General features: G+C 43.1%; 1 protein-coding gene across 11 annotated transcripts in view; it reads left to right on the plus strand.

The window, feature by feature from the left end:
• fto (FTO alpha-ketoglutarate dependent dioxygenase) overlaps window positions 1–19,973 on the plus strand; it is a 465,612-nt gene that overhangs the window by 192,230 nt on the left and 253,409 nt on the right. For 8 of the 11 annotated variants that reach the window (XR_010976712.1, XM_068049465.1, XM_068049464.1 and 5 more), the window contains exon 8: window positions 16,382–16,506. The exons of the other annotated variants lie outside the window; for them this stretch is intronic. Coding sequence is in view for 7 of the 8 variants with exons in the window: in XM_068049465.1 (XP_067905566.1) it covers window positions 16,382–16,506 (125 nt within the window). In the remaining variant the exon portion in view is untranslated. The remainder of the gene's footprint in view (window positions 1–16,381; window positions 16,507–19,973) is intronic. 11 annotated transcript variants of the gene reach the window in all.

Consider the following 19,973-nt stretch of genomic DNA (forward strand, 5'->3'; position numbering starts at 1 on the left):
TGTTCAGAGATGTTTTACAGATTGGGCTGATATAAACAGTGGTGTCCCACCAGGGTTAATGTTAGGATGATTGCTCGTCCCAAAAAGGGAGAGTGAGAGATTGATATATGAGGTTGAATTTTAAAAGCCCTCCAACGTCAGGGGTCGTGGCAAGGGTTTGGAAAATTCTTCCGGGAGAGGCCCGCCGCGACCCCGCTGCTGGGAAGGCCCCGCTGCATTTTACTGGCGGTGGTGAGACCTCGGTGCGGCCCCCCTGCCAGTCGGCGGCGGGGCCTTCATTTTAATATACAAATGATATTGAAATTAACAAATAATTACTTACCTGGTAGCGATGGCCAGCCCACGCCAATATTCTGGCCACCGAAGTTCCGAGACGTGACACTGTTTGGGAGGTGGAAGGAATTAAATTTTCAGGGTGGTAGGGGGAGCGGGGAGAACTGTTGTAATTGGTTGTGGGGATGATGAGAAGGGGTTGAGGGTCAAATGTTCTGACATAAGGGGGGAAAGTTCAAGAAATCGAAAGGTGCTTTTTTAGGGGGAATATGTCACTGTAATAAATTGGGACTCATTGTGGGAAATCTTATTTGGAATAAAATTTTTCGGTAGGTTGAAGTGAAGCGGGACCTTAAAAATTGAAATGAGAATGAAGGGCCTGAAGCCCTTTATAAATGGCACCAGGGCCTGTGCCGTGGCGCTGGGTGCCATTGCCAGGTACAGAGCGGTTGCTCCCTCTACGTCATCAGGGGCGGCCACTCTGACCCCTCCATTTCAATGAGCCCCCGCATGAAATATCGCAGGGGCTCAGCGACAGCAGATCCGCGCGAGCGGACCGAGATCAGGGCTCACCGCTGCGATTTGCAGCGCGCTCGTAAAATTCAGCCCATGGTACTTGGAACAAGAAGCCAAGAAAGACTAAGGAAGTGCTGCATAGACAATGTTAAGAGTGACTTGTCACAGAGAGTGATACAGCTGACTGAATTGTTCAGGCTCGTTCAGAACCACAAACAATGGAGTGTATTCATTTGGTCCCATCATCACTTTGCCAAAAGTAAAGTGGAAACTCTACATACACAGGCAAAATGGACATTTAGATTTGCACACAACATACCAAAAAAAGAGATGCATGGTTAACTGTGAGGAGGGCTGTAGATGATTTCAGGAGGACATAAACAATTAGCAGATTGGGCAGATGGCTGTCACATGAAATTTACTGTGGAAAAATGTGAGGCCAATTATTTTGAGAGGACATACATGATGGGGGCATACAAACAACATTTTAAAAGGAACAGGTAGACTTAGGGATTCAGAAACACAAATCTTTACAAGTGGGAGGACAAATTGTTAAAGCTGCAAAAGAAAAAAAAATTATCCTAGGTTCTGTAGAAAGGTGTGCAAAATATAAAAACAAGTAAGTAATGACTTCACTAGAAAGGAAAGTAAGGAGAGGTGTATAGTGATTTGCTACTGTCTGTTATGCACTCCTGCTAAAGTTGAATTTCTCCTCCATTGTGTCAAGTTTTGGGTGCCCTATTTTAAGAAGGATAAAAGACTAGTAAGAAAATTAAAAAGAAATTCATTATGATGATACAAAAGATGAGAGATTTTAGTTATAAGGACAGACTAGAGTGGCTGGGGCCCTACTCCGTAGAATAGGAGGTTAAGAGCAGATCTCGTAGGGGAGCTCAAAATAATAAAAGGCTTTTGATGAGGTTAGTAAGGGAAAAACTATTTCCACTTGTGGATGAATTGATAACAAGAGGGAATAAATTTATAATCATCACCAAAAAAAACAAAGGGAGATGTTAGGGTGATTTTCTTTTTATTGTACAGAGAATTGTTAGGTTATGGAATGACTTATGAGTAACTGTGGTAGAAGCAGAATCTATAATAGCTGTTCAAAGGGAAATTGATAATTATTTCAAAAAGGAAAGACTATAGAAATAGGACCAGGGAATGGAATGGAAGAAAATGATGTAGGTGTGATGAGCCATATGGCCTCCTCTTGTGCTGTAAGATTCTGTGCTTCTATCAACTTAAAAAGTAGGTATTTGTATTTCCTCCACTTTAGCTTTGCTATACAATATATACATCCGAGAGAGAAGGATGTATACTTACTCCCAAACTGCACTCTGATAACAACAGGTTAGGTTGTCTGTCTCTCTCTGTCCGCAGGGAAGCACCTCGTCTCTGCTTTGTGCCAAAGCTGAGATTGGCAACAGTGTGTGTAGGAATTGGTTCTCACAACTCAGTGGCCCAACCCATCAGTGCTCCATCACACTGCACTGCCTCCAATATATTTCCCCTTTACATTACTGGGGAATTATGCTTTTCACTTACTTTCAGAATTTTGATCATGGCAGAGCCAGATTGTTTACCAATTTAAACAATATAAAATCCAAAACAACATAAACCTTGGCAATTATTAATTACACAATTGTGTAGTGGCAACAATAAAGGTGCCACATATTAGATCATCTGGAATCAAAGTGAACACTAGTTGTGCAAAACCACAATACATTTTTATATTTCCAAAATTATAGTTTTTTTCCATAAAATAATGTACAGAACATAGTTTCACTTTTTTTTGTCTTGAATGAGGTGCCAAATTAATTTCTTCCTCATCGTTATCCTCAACAAACTGAGGATAACTAAGGCAATGCAATGTTATGTGGAAAATAACTTCATTTGAACAATGTGGAATAATGTGCCTGGAGGTGTGTAATCTACCTTTAAGCCCATTTCCTAGTAGGTTTTATTTTCTCTTACAAATGAGGTGTTGTAGCTGTCTGAAAGCCTTTTGGTTTATTTTCTTCACTCATTTCTTCAGTAGTTTTTATTGCTTAATTCTTTAAACTTCTAAGAGCTTAATCAGTCCCTTATTCAGTTTAGAGCAGTGTTTGCATTGCTCTCGTGGTTTGTTCATTTAGGGCTGTGAACAATCCCATGTGACAGAAGTCCATTCATTTTTATTATACTTGTTCTTCCTCCAAGCAGTCAAACTCAAATTGGAAAAGAATGTTTTTCACCAGATTGTACCAGACACTTTTTCATATAAGTACTTTAAAGGAGCTTCTGATGGCTAATATGCAGCTTCAGTGATCATGTGGATGATGACAAGCTGGGAAAGTTGTGGTTCTTCAAAAATTTAACCCAAATCTCTGGCCTCTGAGGGTCTTTAAGCAGTTTTTTTTCCCTGTATCTTTATCTTATCCACTTCCACTGAAAGGTCAGATGGAGCTGAAACTCGGACAGTGGTAGAAGATGCATCTTGGACTGCTTTTAACATCTCTTAAAACTAGGTTCTGTACATTATTTTGTGGAGAAAAAACAATAATTTTGGAAATGTAAAACTTATTGTGGTTTTGTATGACTATTAATTTTTGACTCCAGATGAACAAATATGTGGCACTTTCATTGTTGCCACTGCATGTTTTGTGTAATTAATAATTGCCACAGTTTATATTGTTTTGTATTTTATGTTGTTTAAATTGGTAATCAATCTGGCTTTTAACAGTAATAATTCTTGTGTGAATTGTCAAAAAACTATCTGCCAAACACAAGTGAACCATCCTTTGAAGTCACATGTACAATTCCACTGCATGGTTACAATTTAAATTACCTCCTTTTGTTTTTGCTAATGTGTACAGGAGTTGTAAATGGGGAAGGTGCAAGGCAAGGGCCCACTAAGCTAAATAACTTATTGTAGAAGTGTCACAACAGGAGCACATTATTTGTGTCTTCATAGCACAGTTGTTTAGCTTTAGCTTTGTGCATCTGACCATAACTGGTTTATTCATTTAACAATGGACATTTTTTGGGGAGTTTTGCTCCTTTGACCTTTGGTGCTTGCACTGACCCTCACGTATCATGTTAGAAATCCACACTCTCTCTCTCTCTTTCACGCTGTCTATCCCCTTCCTCTTTTCGCCGTTAATGTTTCAGTTGCTAACGGACAATTTGAGTATTATTTTACTAGCGCTTTGCACTTATAAATCATATGTCACCTGTTGTTAATAGAACTAAATACAAGTCACAAGTGGTTAAAATAGTAATGGTGACAAAGTTGCTTTTGTAAGCAAACATTTTTTTCCCTTTTTTAAGAGACATTTGCCTTCAGCAATGTACTTGTGGAGTGTACACTCCAGCACAGTGAAATGCATTTGCTTGTGTGCTTTTGGAGCCTGATTCTGTCCTGTAATTCTGAATCATTATTGAAGCATGCAGCAGACGGACTTCTTCAGCATTCATTAAGGACCATAAGTGCTTGCTGTAACTTATGTTTGGATCTGACCAAAAGAGAAGAGAATTAAATACAAAAGACTGGAATACAACAAAGACTTCCTTTCTGCCTCAGTACTTCTGCAAAAACATATGTTCAGCAGTGCAGGCAACTGTTGGGTTAAGGACACTCTGAGGAAAAGAAAACAAAGGACGGTCTCTGCTCTTGCATTCACAATGGTTTGAAGCATATTCACTTGTTAAGGACTAGACTGTCAGCTGGTTCCTTTTGCAAGTGTAATTTCTTTCGCTCCTCTTCAAAAGCATTTTTTTTTGCTAATGTTTTACACTTCATATAATCTGGTGTGTATGGAAAACCTACTACTGCCCTGACATAATTGATGTCAGGCTAAAGGAGTAGCCTGCTCTGAGGGTAAATCACCCATGCATTAGAGGGTGCTAAGTCACTTATCTTTTGCAACTTCAAGAACCTGAATGGGCAAGCATGCATTCCTAGCAACATAAGGTGCAGCTCTTAGACTTGAAGGGCTGAATTTTATGAGGCCTCTGGCATCGGGGGCGTGGTGGGGGGGGGGCCCGGAAAATTCTTCCAGGAGAGGCACGCCATGACCTGCGACGCTGAGAAGGCCCTGCTGCATTTTACTGGCGGCGGCGAGGCTTTGGTGCGGCCTCGCCACCATTCTGTGGCAGGACCTTCACTGAAATATTAAAATGAAGTAGAATAAATGCAAATGAACTAACCTTGTCCCGGCGGTCGTCCCACACCGATATTCCGGCTGCCAGTTGCAACTCGCACGCCTTTGGAACTCCATTCAGAGTTCCAAGGCGTGACACTGATGGGGAGGCGTGAAAATTTCAGGGTGGGGGGGGCAGGGAAAACCGCTGCCATTGGATGTGGGGATGGTGGGAAGGGGTTGAGGGTCAAAGATGCTGAAGTTAGGGGGTGAAATGGTGAAACTTCCTAATTTTACAGATTAGGTTTTCGGGGGATATGGGTTATTTTATTTATTGAACCTGAAGGGCTTGAAGCCCTTTAAAAATGGCAGCGACGCCCATGCGATGGCACGGGACGCTGTTGCCAGGCCGGAGCCGCCCCCTCTATGTTATTGGGAGCGAGCCCTCCATCCCCTCCATTTAAATATGCCCCTGCGCGAAATAGCGCGGGGGCTCAGTGTCACCGACTTCAAAGCATGCTGCTGCAATTTGCAGCGCGCTAATAAAATTCAGCCCGAAGAGTTGAGATTAAAGCGGAATAATGGAGAATTCTAGAGTGACCACGATTTTGTTGTCTAATTTTAAAGCAGCCTTATGTTGAGCTATTAAACTTATCACATCACATTTATGAACCTGAGGAACAAAATGTCTGTTCAGAACAAAGTAAAACTAGAGTTATGTTTGCTGGATGCAAAAGCACTGAAGCTGATACTGAATTTTTTAAGCTCATTAAAAATAGCAGGTTGGGACCGATTTTCTCTTCATGGGACGGCAAGGGCCTACCATTCCATTAGCAGTGCCGATCAGTCTGCTGCAAGCTTGGGGCCTATTGCTGGGTGTCCAAATCAGTTGCTTGTTTCAGTTGGAAGGCCCTTTTTAGTGTGAAAATTGAGGTCCAATGCTGTATGTAGGACTCCAATTGCTACTAACGATGGGAATGGTGCCACAGACCCCCCCCCCCCCCACCCCCCACACATTTGTTCCATGGACAATAGAGCCAAAGAGGCTATGGAAATAAGTTTGTAATTATTTTTGTGGGACTCAGAGGAGTAGGAATGCTTGCTCCCCTCTGCTTCACCTTCTCCCTGCCTCCCTCCCCAACAGGACTTCTAGGACATACCTGAGACCGTCAGTCTACATTCCTATGGGCCTAGGTCAGCAAGCTTGGTGTAAAAGAATACATTTTGGCAACCCAAATGATAGAGAATTAGTTCAATTTATAATGCAAACCATGACAAACCACTTTTGAATTAATTACTTGGGGTTTAAAAGAATGGTAACATAATATGGTGCCGGAAAAGTGGAAATTCGTCTTTAAGTAAGGAAAGATTTCAAAGTCATTATTTAAGGAGTATAATTTTTATACAAATGCAGAAATGCTGCTAGACGTTTACAGTGACCTATGCTGTACATGTGTAAGATCTTATACATATTCTGTAATAAATTTAACCAGAAGTTGTCACTATATTCTTCAAATGGATTTGGTTAAGCATCAAAATACTTGGTATTTTTCATCAATACTTCCAGTCACCCCACACTGATAAACATGTGACTTTCAGGTTACACAATTCTACTGAAAGAGAAGTTGTAGGGCTGTCTGTCAGGCTTGAAAAGAATGGAGTACCATTATCCAACTTTAACTAGTTAAGAGTGCAGAAAACTGTATCAAGGTTTGAGGAGGGTACTGTTGTTCATTATTACTCGTTAAATAAATGGATATCTACAATATAAGCTTGAGGAAATATCAGTTTATCTAGCAAGTAGCTAAGCCAAGCAGACCAAAAAAGGCCCAGATTTAATCTTGTGTCTGTGCTGATAGCTTATGTCAGCTGGGGTAAGGTTGGGGAGGGGACATTCCTATTCTTGATTATTATCCAGCCACCCTTGGTGGAAATACTCATGTGTGAACACTGGATCAGGTCAGGATCGGACTTGACTGTAATGCCCCCAGTGGGTGAACAGCCTGTCAACATACACAATCAATTCTTCCATGTGAGTAATGTCCACATAGGTAAGATATCAGAGGGTGACTGGCACCCATGATAAAATACTGCAGTAAGAAGTCAATGGTTTTGAGTGAGGAAGGGAAACGGAAAAAATTGATTGGAAAAAAGAGAAGTTAACTGCTATAAAGGAAGAATTACCCCTTCCTTGCCAAAGCCAAAGTACTAAATAAAAGCTATCTACACTTGGCAAGAATCCAGTCCCCCTCTGATCATAGATAGATTGCACAAGGGTCTCTAACGTATCTTGCTGTTATAACTTGAAGAGGGTTCAATCTTTTTATAACCCTCAGTAGATCAGATGGGGGCATTTAACAAGAAGCTAAACTCTCTTGAAGGGAGTTCAGTTGCCCTGTAACCTGAGCTTAAATCAGGCTACTGTGGGGTCTAAACAGCTGCTAGCTATAGGAAGTAGCAACCTCCCTTGACTCTGGTAAGAGTCAAAGATATATCTGAGGCTCCTGCCACAGAATTACTAGAAATAAAGCAAAGTGACTGGAACAAAAGACTGGGACTAGATTGACACTAATAGCAGATATTTTTTGAGGAAGGATAGTACAACCTGGTCAAGCCATCAGAAGTTCAAGACCTCCTAACAAAAGTGAGGAGGGGAGAGAAAGGGAAAATGTCTGGATCACTGGAGATATAATAAGATAAATGACAGTCCTTTAAAACTTTGGCAAGTGGAAGTGTGAAGGAATATACTAGGAGACAAATGAATAATCAGAGATGTTTTCCAAATCTCAATCAATTACATTTATTTAATTAAATATTTTATCTTTGACATGTGGTTAATAGTCAAAGAAGCAAACTATTTCGTCCCACCCATCTGACATCTGCAACTCAGTGATAACACCAACTCGACTTAAATACCCTAGTTACAAAAATGGCTAAAACAAAAAGAAAACTATTTCAACTCTAAAATTTTGAATTAAAGTCACTACTCTTTTCCATATGGCTTCATGTGCTTGATAAATTCCCAGTTACAGTCACCAGAGTTACTATGGTAGTTTGTTGAATAACATAAATATAGAGTATTTATAAAAGCGAGACTGCTAATGATGGAAGCTAAGAGACATAGAGAAGAACAGAAGAATTGTTGCTTGATATGTGACAGGCCAGCCTGAGATTTTCTGTAATAGTGGAAAGACCAGACCTATAATGCCATTTCCTGACCTAAGAAAGGAGTTACTTCAGCAGTGATAGTTACTGCATTTTGCATGAAAGTTTTGAGGCAGTTTGGAAAGCTCAACCTTAGTTCAACTATACATGCCAGCAGCTTAACTACATAATATCCAAGCCCAAATAGCCAGACAAGAGCAAGGCACTGAGTCTGTGCTATACGAGTGTTTCTTTCCTGTACCTCCAAACATCAGGGGCCAAATAATATACAGAAGTATGAATTACTTGATGCTTCCTCTGCTCCATATGGTCATTCATGTCTTTGGCAATTAATCACACTCAGAATCAGAGAATGGTCTCAAATATATTGGTGTCAGTGTTGAGCTATACCTATGCCAGTTGAAATGCAGGGCTCGTAGACATACAACAGTAGCACAAAGCACTGATGGCTCCAAATCCTAAGGAACTGGCCTTTGTAACAACCTCTTCCTAGTGCAGTTTTTTCAAAAAAATCCTTTTCTTCTAGTGTCAAAAGCAGACAGATTACTGAGTGCAGCATGGATTTTTTTCTCTTTGTGCTCAATAATAAACAAAGCACATTACCTAAGTAGTTAATATTTAAGCCATAACTTGTCAACATTGCTGTGACATACCTCAGAGGCAATGGGCTGGATTTTACCTTAGGCTGATGGCAATTCGCCACCGACGTAAAAGTTGGTGGCGAACCCGCTTCCACCTAGCCCGGGGATCCGTCCCGTATTTTACGGATCCCCGGGCTTTAAGTGTCCTGAAGCAGGACTTCCACCCACTTGAGGCTAATCAGCAGGTAGTCCCAGCAGCGCCACCGGGAGTTGTGGCCACTGCTGGGACTGCAGCCCAGCCGATGCCATGGAGCCAGGAGACGAGATAAGTTGGGCTTGCCTCACCAGGGGGATCGGTCCTTCCCCTGGTGAGGCTGGAGTGGCCGTTTTGGGGGAGTGGGGGGGGGGCGCCTTGGGTTCCAGGGGTGGGTTGGGAGGCAGGGACGGCCCTCAATTGGGCACCCTGTGCCTGACTGCCATGGCCAACCCCACCCCCCCCCCCCCGGGGCGCGGAAAGGCCGGCAGCTATCACTGGGCAGCCTTTCACGTCTCCAGCATGCCTGTTTGCCATGGTAAAATACCCATGGAGGCGGGCGAGGGCCCTTAAGTGGTCGTTAAGTGGCCACTTTAGGGCCTTGATTGCCCTCAGGCGGGCAGGCCATTTCCACCCCACCCCACCCCCCCCCCCCCCCCCCCCCCCGTCTGGCCGCCGTAAAGTTGACCGGAGGCGGGAGCAGAGCGGGTAGGCCTCCCGGAGCCTTCCACTCAATTTTACACCGCCCACACACCACTACCTGACCCGCTGGGGCAGGGTTAAATTCAGCCCAATGAGCTATTCGTTAAGCCACCATTGGGAACCAAGTCTTAATAATATGCAGGCTGTAACACTCGGAAATGACTGGCTCCAGAATATTTGAGCCACCTACATCTATTGATTGCTGTCAGTTGTGTGCAGAAGAGGACAGGAGAAAATGCAGAGCAGTGTTAATATTTTCCACCTTCTTGGTGAATGTTTACTGTAGTAAAAATACGTTAGCAGACAACATGAAATAAAAGTAAACTTATTTGGGGCAGCACTGTTACAACCAGGTGACAAAGGGGTCTAGGGTTCCCTCTCAGCCTTCACCTGGTCTTACCGTAACAGGGTTTAATTTTAAACACAGTTTTTTTTTAGCTCCTCCTTAGTGAATCCCTGTTCACTAACTTCCAGTTATAAGGCAAAGAAACTAGTCACACAGGTTTGCTTAGGTTTAAAGAAAATAGGTTGAACTTTATTAAACTTAAACTCTAATTTGGTTAACGCCTACGGATACGCAATGCACCCACGTTAGCATGCATATGCGATACACATATGCAGATAAAGACAGAAAAGAGCAGAAGAAATAAAGTGGAAAAAGTTTGAAGCAGTATCTGAAGATGGTTTTAGTTACTGTTCTTCGAGCTCGCTGTTAGGTCCTTGATTGTTGGTAGGTCTTGCTTTTCATTGGAGCCCAGTATTCTTCTTAAACCTTGTTCGATGTAGGAGTTCATGTTCGTGTGTCCTCAGTGGGTCCAGAGGCTTGTGAGAAAGAGATGGGAGCAGATAGGAGAGGTCTTCTTACTCCAGGAGAAAACAGTCTTTCTTTTCGAAAACACTGTGGCTAGTTCAAAAAACCCTGGAGCAGCCCGTTAGTCATGTGACCAGCTGGTTTAACCAGTTCTGGCTTTTGTGGATTGTATCACCTTAGCAGTCTCTGGAATGGTCTTCCTTATACCATCAATGTTTGGTGAACAAATTCCATTGTGGGTTGAATGTGTGTGGGAATGGTCCTTTTGTCTGTTAGTATGCAAATGTTTTTCAGCTAGGTGTCTGGCCGCCTTTGTAACAGGCCTTCTCTTCTTCCCAGCAAGTTTGAATTCAATGCTCAAATGACAAAATGAATATGCCTCATTCTTGGCAGATGGGCGCCTGCATGATAAGCACATTGATCTAAGCTGAAAATGTAATTTGTTTGCTCACAACTTCCAAGATGCCTTGGTTTATACAATTAGGATCGTACTATTGTCCCAAGGCTTGTGTCCATTTGTTTATCCGTTTACCCTTTCTCCAGAAATGGCCATGAAATTCAATAAGACCCGAAAATGGGTGCAGAGCTTGCAATTAACCTGCGCCCATTGCTTCTGATACAGGCAACAGACCATGCTGTCTGCTCATCTAAATGATAGTAGCATGCAGCCAGTGCTGTGCAGGCTGTTGAATGGCTGCATGCCTGAGCAGGGGCTTCAAAATCATGAGGAGCTAGCACCACTTAAAGCTAGTCTGCACTTCTTACAGCCCACGCCTCTTTAAAGGAGAGGTGCATTCAGGCTGCAGCAGGTCCTGGAACTGGTTCCAGTGGACAGCGTGAATAAGAAGAACTCTGAATAATGACGCAACATGGCAGCGAGCAGGCTCCAAGATTTTCCGATGCTGCACTGGAGGCCTTGGTCAAAGAGGAGCAGAGATATCAGTTATCTTCAAAGGGTTAGGAGGCCCTTCAGACAAAGTCTCAGAAGGCAGTGGGAGGAGATAGCTGCAGTGATCAATGCTAGGAGTCTAGCCCCGAGGACCTGGATGCACTGCTGCAAGAAGTTCAGTGACCTCACAGTAGTGGTGAAGGTTAGTAAATGCATCTTCAAATATCATAGCCCCACTAGCCTCACACACTGCTCACTACACCACACCCCCACAATTCATCTACCAACAATCTCTATCAATCATGATTTAAACATAACATTCGTATGTGTCACCTCACTCTTACACATTTAGCACTGCTGCTAGCCTCATACCCACATCTCTCAGCTTACACACATTGCTAGCTGTTCAACCATGACCACCACATTACCCAAACACAGGCACCACACTCACTGACACACTCTCCTCTCTCTTGCAGGATTAAGTGGTGCATACCAGAGGCAGCAGGAACTAATTGGTAGGGGCAGACATGACTGCATCTCTTTACATCCATTGGGGAGACAGTGTTCACCATCATTAAAGTGGCTATGACTGAGGCCATGGCTGGTGTTAGCGCTGAAACCATTGAAGATGCTCAGACCTAAACCTCCTCCTCACACCCCACTTCTCCCTTATCTCGTAATCTCTTCTACAAGTTACACACGGTGTAAGCATGCATCTTCTACTTTCTCCCGCTCCCCTCATCACAACCCTAGCCTTATGCCTTTCTCCTTTCAGATACTTAAGAACTGTAACCTGGCCAGACAGTGGTAGAAGATAAAAGCAAAATACTGCGGATGCTGGAAATCTGAAACAAAAACAAGAAATGCTGGAATCACTCAGCAGGTCTGGCAGCATCTGTGGAAAGAGAAGCAGAGTTAACGTTTCGGGTCAGTGACCCTTCTTCGGAACTGACAAATATTAGAAAAGTCACAGATTATAAGCAAGTGAGGTGGGGGTGGGGCAAGAGATAACAAAGGAGAAGGTGCAGATTGGACCAGGCCACATAGCTGACCAAAAGGTCACGGAGCAAAGGCAAACAATATGTTAATGGTGTGTTGAAAGACAAAGCATTAGTACAGATTAGGTGTGAATACACTGAATATTGAACAGCAGCAAGTGCAAACCTGAAAAAAACTGGGTAAGCAAACTGAACAAACTAAGATGAAATGAAATAAATGCAAAAAAAGATTGTAAAAAATGTAAAAAAGAATGTAAAAAAAAGGAAGAAAAAATAACTAAAAATGAAAGTAAAATGGGGGGCTGTCATGCTCTGAAATTGTTGAACTCAATGTTCAGTCCGGCAGGCTGTAGTGTGCCTAATCGGTAGATGAGATGCTGTTCCTCGAGCTTGCTTTGATGTTCACTGGAACACTGCAGCAATCCCAGGACAGAGATGTGAGCATGAGAGCAGGGGGGAGTGTTGAAATGGCAAGCAACCGGAAGCTCAGGGTCCTGCTTGCGGACTGAGCGGAGATGTTCCGCAAAGCGGTCACCCAGTCTGCGCTTGGTCTCCCCAATGTAGAGGAGACCACACTGTGAGCAGCGAATACAGTATACTACATTGAAAGAAGTACAAGTAAATCGCTGCTTCACCTGAAAGGAGTGTTTGGGGCCTGGGATAGTGAGGAGAGAGGAGGTAAATGGGCAGGTATTACACCTCCTGCGATTGCAGGGGAAGGTGCCATGGGACGGGGACGAGGTGGTGGGGGTAATGGAGGAGTGGACCAGGGTGTCGCGGAGTGGTAGAAGATAAGTAGGTAGAAGAGCAAGGAAAAAGTGATGAAGAAGAAACCATCACTTGCTTTCACACTCACAGCCACCATTCAGATCTGACACTGCACATACAGAAGCAGGATTTGCACGTGGCGAGTGGCCTGCAGTCAGGGCAGAGGACTTGGGTAACGCAGGTACCAGCTTGTCAGAGCATGAGGTCACACACAAATTCTGCTGCAATGGATTCATATGAGAACTTAGATGGTGTGGCCTACAGAAAAAGACACACTGAAATGCTTGGTGCATTGGGAAGATGCCAAAAACACTATGGTGACTGTCAAAGAGCATGGTGGTGTCCGGCACCAACTTGGCACAGGGCATTATGCAGACCTTGGAGCTCATCCTTCCCAGCAGGAAATGGTGGTAAACTCCATTAGCACACTTGCGGACCCTACCATGATGCAATGTTTGAAGGCTGATGTCTCGGCTTCCATTTCAGCACAAGCAGAAGCCACCCAAGGTCTTGCTGTGGCACTGCCCTGTTGGAGTGGCAGTGGCTCAGTGGAGCTCAAACCAGTTGCCCTCTCTCAGGAAGGCAGCATTCATCTTCCCACTACTGCTACTTCGCTAGTGTCCTAGCAGTTGCTTGTCAGCGAGCCACTCAGGCTGCTGCCGCCTATGCCTTCTCGAGCCAGAGCTGCTCGAGATTGTCCTGTAAGGCCACCTGCAGTCTTACCCACTGAAAGCCAGCAGCTTTCCACCAGCCATGCTGCAGTCACTGAGGTAGTACTGTATCGGAGGACTAGGACAGGCAAAGGCACACGGAAGATAGGTACTAAGAGAATACACAAGGGTGATTAGTTGACTTTTATATTGAATACTGGATGGTTAAATTTATGGGTTTGGTTTGAAATGTTTGTTTTATGGTGGGTATTATTTCAGTCAAGAAGATGCTGTGATGGTTAGTGACAGATGGAAGATAAGAACTGTTGGTGAATGGGGAACTGGGGTTGCATAAACTGGTACCATTGTCAGATGAGCTGATCACGGATAGAGCCTGGCCAGAAAGCAGATATGTTGGTTGCCTCTTCCCTTCCTGCTCCACCTCCTCTTCAGCTGCTCACTGTATATCTGGTAGCAGGGGCTGTGCCCTCCTGATGGAGAGGTTGCAACAGCACACAACAAATCATGTCACATACTTTGGTGATTACTGCAGGGCTCCACTAGAGCGGTCTAGGCAATGTAAGTGTTGCTTAAGCAACCCAGTGGTCTTCTCAGTGACATTTTGTTTGGCAGTATGGCTGTCGTTATGTACATGCTGGCCACGTGTACGTGGGTTACACAATGAAGTCATGAGCCGGGTGGTCCATAACTAGCCCATGTCGTCCAGTCATGGTGGCTCAAATCCGGATGGTACAGCTGACTGCCGCAAAGTGAAGACATCGCAATTGCTTCCAGGCTACGGGCATTGATCTGCATTTATGTTGATATATGTGGTCGCACACCACACTGAGACTTTGGACATTGAAGAGAGTGGTATCCCTTCCAATAGCAGTATATCTCAGAATTTGTATGTGGCACCTGCAAAGTGACATATATGCAATCAGTGGCACCTTGCACCATGGGGAAGTCTGCAATCCTGGCTAAGCTAGGTGCTTGCTGTGCCTGCTTCTCTCTGGCAAGAGAGAATGAAATGTATTCAGCTATCTTTGCATACAGACCTCCTTTATACAACAGTGGATGGTGAACCAGAAGATGTAAATAAATCAATTAAACCTGGAAGGAGCCAGACACATAATAATTCATGGCCATTATCATCTTCACAGCCATTGGCAACGCCAACCTCACCTTGCTCTGAGGCTGCAGTTCTGGCTGCTTCAGGTGGAAAATTTCAGTAAGCACGTCCTTGGTGAAGCGGAGACATCTAACGCATTGTTCCTCGTTAAGACTGAGATAGGAGAATTGCTCCCTGAAGACCCTTCTCCCTCTCAACCTCCTCCCTCTTCGAGCAGCTTCTCCTCTTCTATGAAAACTCTGCTCATACTTCCTATCATGCAACAGGCCAAGGGGCATAGCAACTACTGCACTAATAACTGGGAGCAAGTGACCTGAGCAGAATCCTTGAAGTCAGAACCACTCCACTCTAGCAACTTTAAGTAGCAGTGCAAACCACCAAACGCTTCTAACTCAGCAAGAGCTTTTAGAATTGATCAGCAAATAACCTGAAAGTAGTTCATGATATCTTTAAAAAACACTGGTGAGGGGATTCTTCCCGCTGCTAACCATATGTTCAACTGCAGGAGGGAAAGGAGGGTATTAGCTGGAACATTAAGGTAAAAAATGGCACCGCTGGCATCAAATCAGCATTGCACGTTGACTGACATCATGATCTATTTCTGACGCACATTCCCTGTGCCCGCTTAATGCTCTTACTAAAATGCAGCGTGGTGCAGGAATTGTACACACGCTGTGGACCGCATTTTGCATCTGAAACGGCATCCATTGCATGGAAAATACGGGCACTATGCCAACATTCCCTATAATTTGTTTTTCGAGTGTGCGGGCAATTTCTTCGTGTGCAACCCTTGTAAATTTTTTTCTGTGGCCACACGTACATGATAATTTAAAGAGGCCAACTGGCTATGTGGCCATGCAGCTTAGAGGGAAAATTGCATTGTGCAACCAAAATTGCAGCCAATGACACTAAATTCTGGGCTGAGTACAAGCCTGCACTTTTCCTGTTAAAGGCAGTGTTCGCTTCTGCCTGTGTGCTATCTGGAACTGGAGAGGTCATCCTGGTGCTTGTTTGGTGATTTCAGGAAATAGAGGAAAGAAATTTTCATCAGCCTGTAAACATTTGTGCTGTTCAAGTCTTCTGCTAACAGAAGGATGAGATAAGGCAGGCAATCGGGCTGCCCAAACTGTTTGTTTGTTCTCCTGACCTGTAGCCTCAAACATACTGTCAATTGCAGTCAGAGCAACACAAGTTTAAAAATGTGAAAGGTTCACTCAGCAACAGATGAGCGAGGGGCCTCCAGACAATTATCTGTCATTAACCTTCATTAAACTAATAAAGAAACAGAGACAGACAATCTTATAGGGAAAATTGTTGGTGTGGTTTAAAATAGCAAGCACCAGTAGTAGTTGTTGAGTCAGTTGTTTTTAGGTGAGATGTGCAATTGAGATGTGAAGAATGATTTTGTTTTTCTGTATCTGTCTTTCCTGATAACATCTTTGTCCAGGGTTTCCGCATTACCTGAACCTTTTGACCCTTAACTTTGCTGTGCTGGCCAACTTGTAGCCATTTATTTAAAACTGAAAAGGTTCACCCCGAGTGCACCAAGTAAATTGATTTACTGGAAATAAATATATTATCCATTTTGATCATCATTAACTTCATTTGCTTTATTGATCTGTCCATAGTAGAAGGGAGTAATAAAGATGATATTGATTTTTTGTTCCTTGCTTTATTTGCCAATGGGCTATTTTATTATTTTTTAGTTTTATTGCCAGCTCTTTTTTAATTTTTTTAGACGAAGCTTTTGCTATGTGAAATCAATAAGGTGGAATGGTCTTTAGAAAGAAAGCACCAAATTATACGCTGTCTTTTGCCACTTCTTGAGGAGCGCCAGGAACTGAGAAAGAGCTGGATGACAAGGTAAGCCCTTTGTTTAGATTCATCAGATATTTATAGTAATCACTGCTTCCAGTAGTGTATGTTTTGTGTAATGGCACCCATTTCTTAATGAAAAAAATCAATAAAGACAATATTATTGGCTTTGTTTGTGAGGGAGGGTTTGTTGGTGTGTGGGGATTAAAGAAACTGGCTACAGATGTTGTTGACCCTTTCTTACATTGGATATATTAATCAAAGGCAAGATGCATTACTGAAGAAATTATGTCTAGTCATCGACAAAATGCTGAAGTGCCTTGTGAAAGCTTAGCAGCAGACAGTATACAGGCTGTTAAAGCTAAAGCTGAAGGAAAATGTCTGGAGTGTGGCTTTGCTAATCGCCTTGAAACTTTGCTGGAAAGCGTGCCCCAGAGGCTGATACACCTATGACCCCTTTTTGTTTGATGTTTTCCCTATCCAGTGACCCATCTTGAACATGTGATGCATGAGAGTAGCACCAACAGATTGTTACCATACACCTTAGTATACCTCATCAAAGCTTTAAACTGACTGTTAGTTATGATGCTGAGACGACCCCTGTCATCTGAAATGAAGCACCAACAATGCTAACTATCAACTGCCCAATGCTGAAAGCTATAAAACATCCACCATGATACTTCCATGCTGCTGCAGCAGAGATCAGGCCATTGTGTATGTTGTCATTGCATAGAAAACTATGTGCCAAAGCAGGAAATAATTAGCACTTGCGTTTTCTAAAAAAAAAATCAGGCAGTTGTATTACACCAATTTACTTTCACTGGTGAAGAGAATCAGCTGGATTTGGTAAAGGGTAGCCCTCATCCTCCCACTTCCTGAATGTGTTGAAGTGACTACATCACATAGGGTAAAGGCTGCTGTTTGTTTGCCAGAACATAGCTTCTGATGGGCAATCTGTTATAGCTGTTCAAGAGGTGCTCAGGCCATTTGAACTGAGCATTCTTGACCTTTTCAGAGAAAAGGTCATTACTTGGTCAATAAAATGAGAGGTGTTACGGATGGCAAGCAAACATTAAAACTGCCAGCTGTGAGATTTTGGAACACATTTGTCTGTCTGTTTCTGTGTCCGAACTGCTGTAGACTGGTAAGGTCAGAATACAATAATGAAAATTATTTGCACATTACACTGAGGCTTTACCACATTAGCGCAATAAACATGCTGAATGCTTATTGAGGCAGGATGCATTGGGCTTGATAAATGGACTGTAAAGATGCCCATCTGGCTTCTAGGCTGCCTCTTTAGGGGAGGACAGATTCAGAAAAAAAGGCATGGTGGATGTAGATCTACTGACCCATAATGAATCAAAAGTATAGATTAAGAAGAAAAAGTTCGAGGAAAAGGGGCCAGTATAGTAGAGGATGAATATATGATGAATGAGAGAGGGAGGTTCACATTGTGATGAATAGGAGGAGATTGATTGTAGGAAGGCAGACCATGCTCAAACTGAGAGCACAGCCTTAAAATGCTGAGAATGAAGCTCAGCTCTAAATGAAGATGTCGGATTTTTAGTTGTGCTTGATGTTCAGCTGCCCGCGAAGCCCTGTGACCTGAGTGCATTTTAAGTTATACTCGATTTTTTTGTTTGCCATGACCCTTAGTGCTTCCCTACCTCCGTCCTTCACCTGTGTCACTTTTGTCTGCTAGTTTTGAAACAAATCAGTGCTGTGCTGAATGGCTGTGAGGTCTCCTACAAACAATAGAAATGCTCTTTGATTAAATGCTACATTTTAACAGCCACCAGTTGTTGTTTGATTCCTCCAGAACATTTTCCTCTCACTGTCTCCCCCTTTTGAAACCTTACGCCTCCTCCTTTTCAAGGATAAATAGGATACGTTTTTCTTCTCTTCATTATTCACTGTGATGGCTGTATTTGTGAAGGACAATGGAGAGGGTTTTTAAAAACTAAGCTGTAAGATTATTTTGGAATCCACAGGAGAAAACAAAAACCTGGATAAATCAGCAGCCTACAGAAAGTGATGAAGTAAAGGCCTGGGATTCAGAAAGCTGGGACTTTATAGTAAAGAATTAGGAGTGTTAGTGTAGAGGTGAAAAGAGCTTCTGTCTGCTTTGCTAAAATTAATTGTGCAGAGAAGCCTAATGAAAGCAGCTTAGAAAAAGAACAGTTGTTCCTCGTTCATTACTAATGAGATTTTTCATTAAGTTAAATTGCTATTGGCTCGCTGAAAGGCAAAGTGAGGCTCTAAACCCTGAATGGACAAGTCTAGCTGGCTTACAAAGCACCTAAGGAGCCACATACAGGTATTTGGAAATAACGGCGGGCTTGTCGACAGATGTTCAGGAGATCGTGTTGGTTAAACTCATATTTCTCTTTCAGGCAACATATACTATGTACGTCAGTCCAGGTGCAAAGTGGACTTGCCAATAAAGTGTCTCCTTCCAGCTCAGAAGCTCATCCCCACATCAGGGTGCGGGGGGCTGTAATTAACACTCAGAAGGTTCAAGCTTTACTGGAGTGACGTGTGCAGTAATGATTGTGTTAGCTTCCTTAATTTCCCAGTTTCATCATCAATTATACCATGTGTTTCATCCAGTTGGTGCTACCCTCCCATTGTTAATTATAACCTACAAGACTGTTACAGTTAATTTTATGGCAAGCATATTGTCTCTTCAAGGCTCCTGAGCAGCTCATAAATTATCTTGAAGGTGAAATGTAACTTGGGGAAATAGTTATGAAAATTCCATCCATCTCGCTTAGGAGGCGCAGCTGCTACTGTCAGCTGCATTGCCACTGCATTGTGAAGGAATTATGGTGGGTCAGGCCTAGGAGGCTGGGCCCAGGCTGTCACCACAGAGGAAGCCTGTCCTGGCCCTGTCAGACAAGCACCTTCTGCCTATCCCCTGTGGCCTTTCCTTTCAAGCAGTAAAAGGCAGGCTGTGCAGGTGTATGGTCCCAGAGCTGTCTGTGTTCGTTATTTAACAGGAGCCTTCTTTAGGTAGGCAGGTACGAAGACCTTCTTCTTAACTGCTGTCATGATGAGGAGTGGCATTACAGGGGTTGAGAGGTACATAACTTGTTAAACAGTTCCCCCTCCCCCCCCCCCCCCCTTTCATAATCAGAACAGTTAAAGAATCCTGATTTAAACTTTAACAATAAAATCATGTTAACAAATTTAAGTGCAGAGGTGCTGTTCATCACCTAATTAATTTATAATTATCCGTATAGGTTTCTTTTTACCTTTTTCAGTTTTTTTCTCTCTTCTCTTACTGAGGTGTGATTGTACAGGTGTGGTACCCGTTGGGTGGATTTATACCCGAGTTTGGGTTCCAGCTAGGCAGCACCCTTTTTATAACACTTGTCCCCTGCTTGGTTGGAAAGCTAACTGTCCTCTGTGAATGCCAGGACTCAGCAATATCTCAGCAGTTAGAAATTTAAATGTTTAGCAAGTAAGGTCAAGAAAATCCCTATTCTCTGAATGTAAGTAGAGTATGGTAA

The sequence above is a fragment of the Heterodontus francisci genome, chromosome 17 (assembly GCF_036365525.1).
Source record: "Heterodontus francisci isolate sHetFra1 chromosome 17, sHetFra1.hap1, whole genome shotgun sequence".
Classification (NCBI taxonomy): domain Eukaryota; kingdom Metazoa; phylum Chordata; class Chondrichthyes; order Heterodontiformes; family Heterodontidae; genus Heterodontus; species Heterodontus francisci.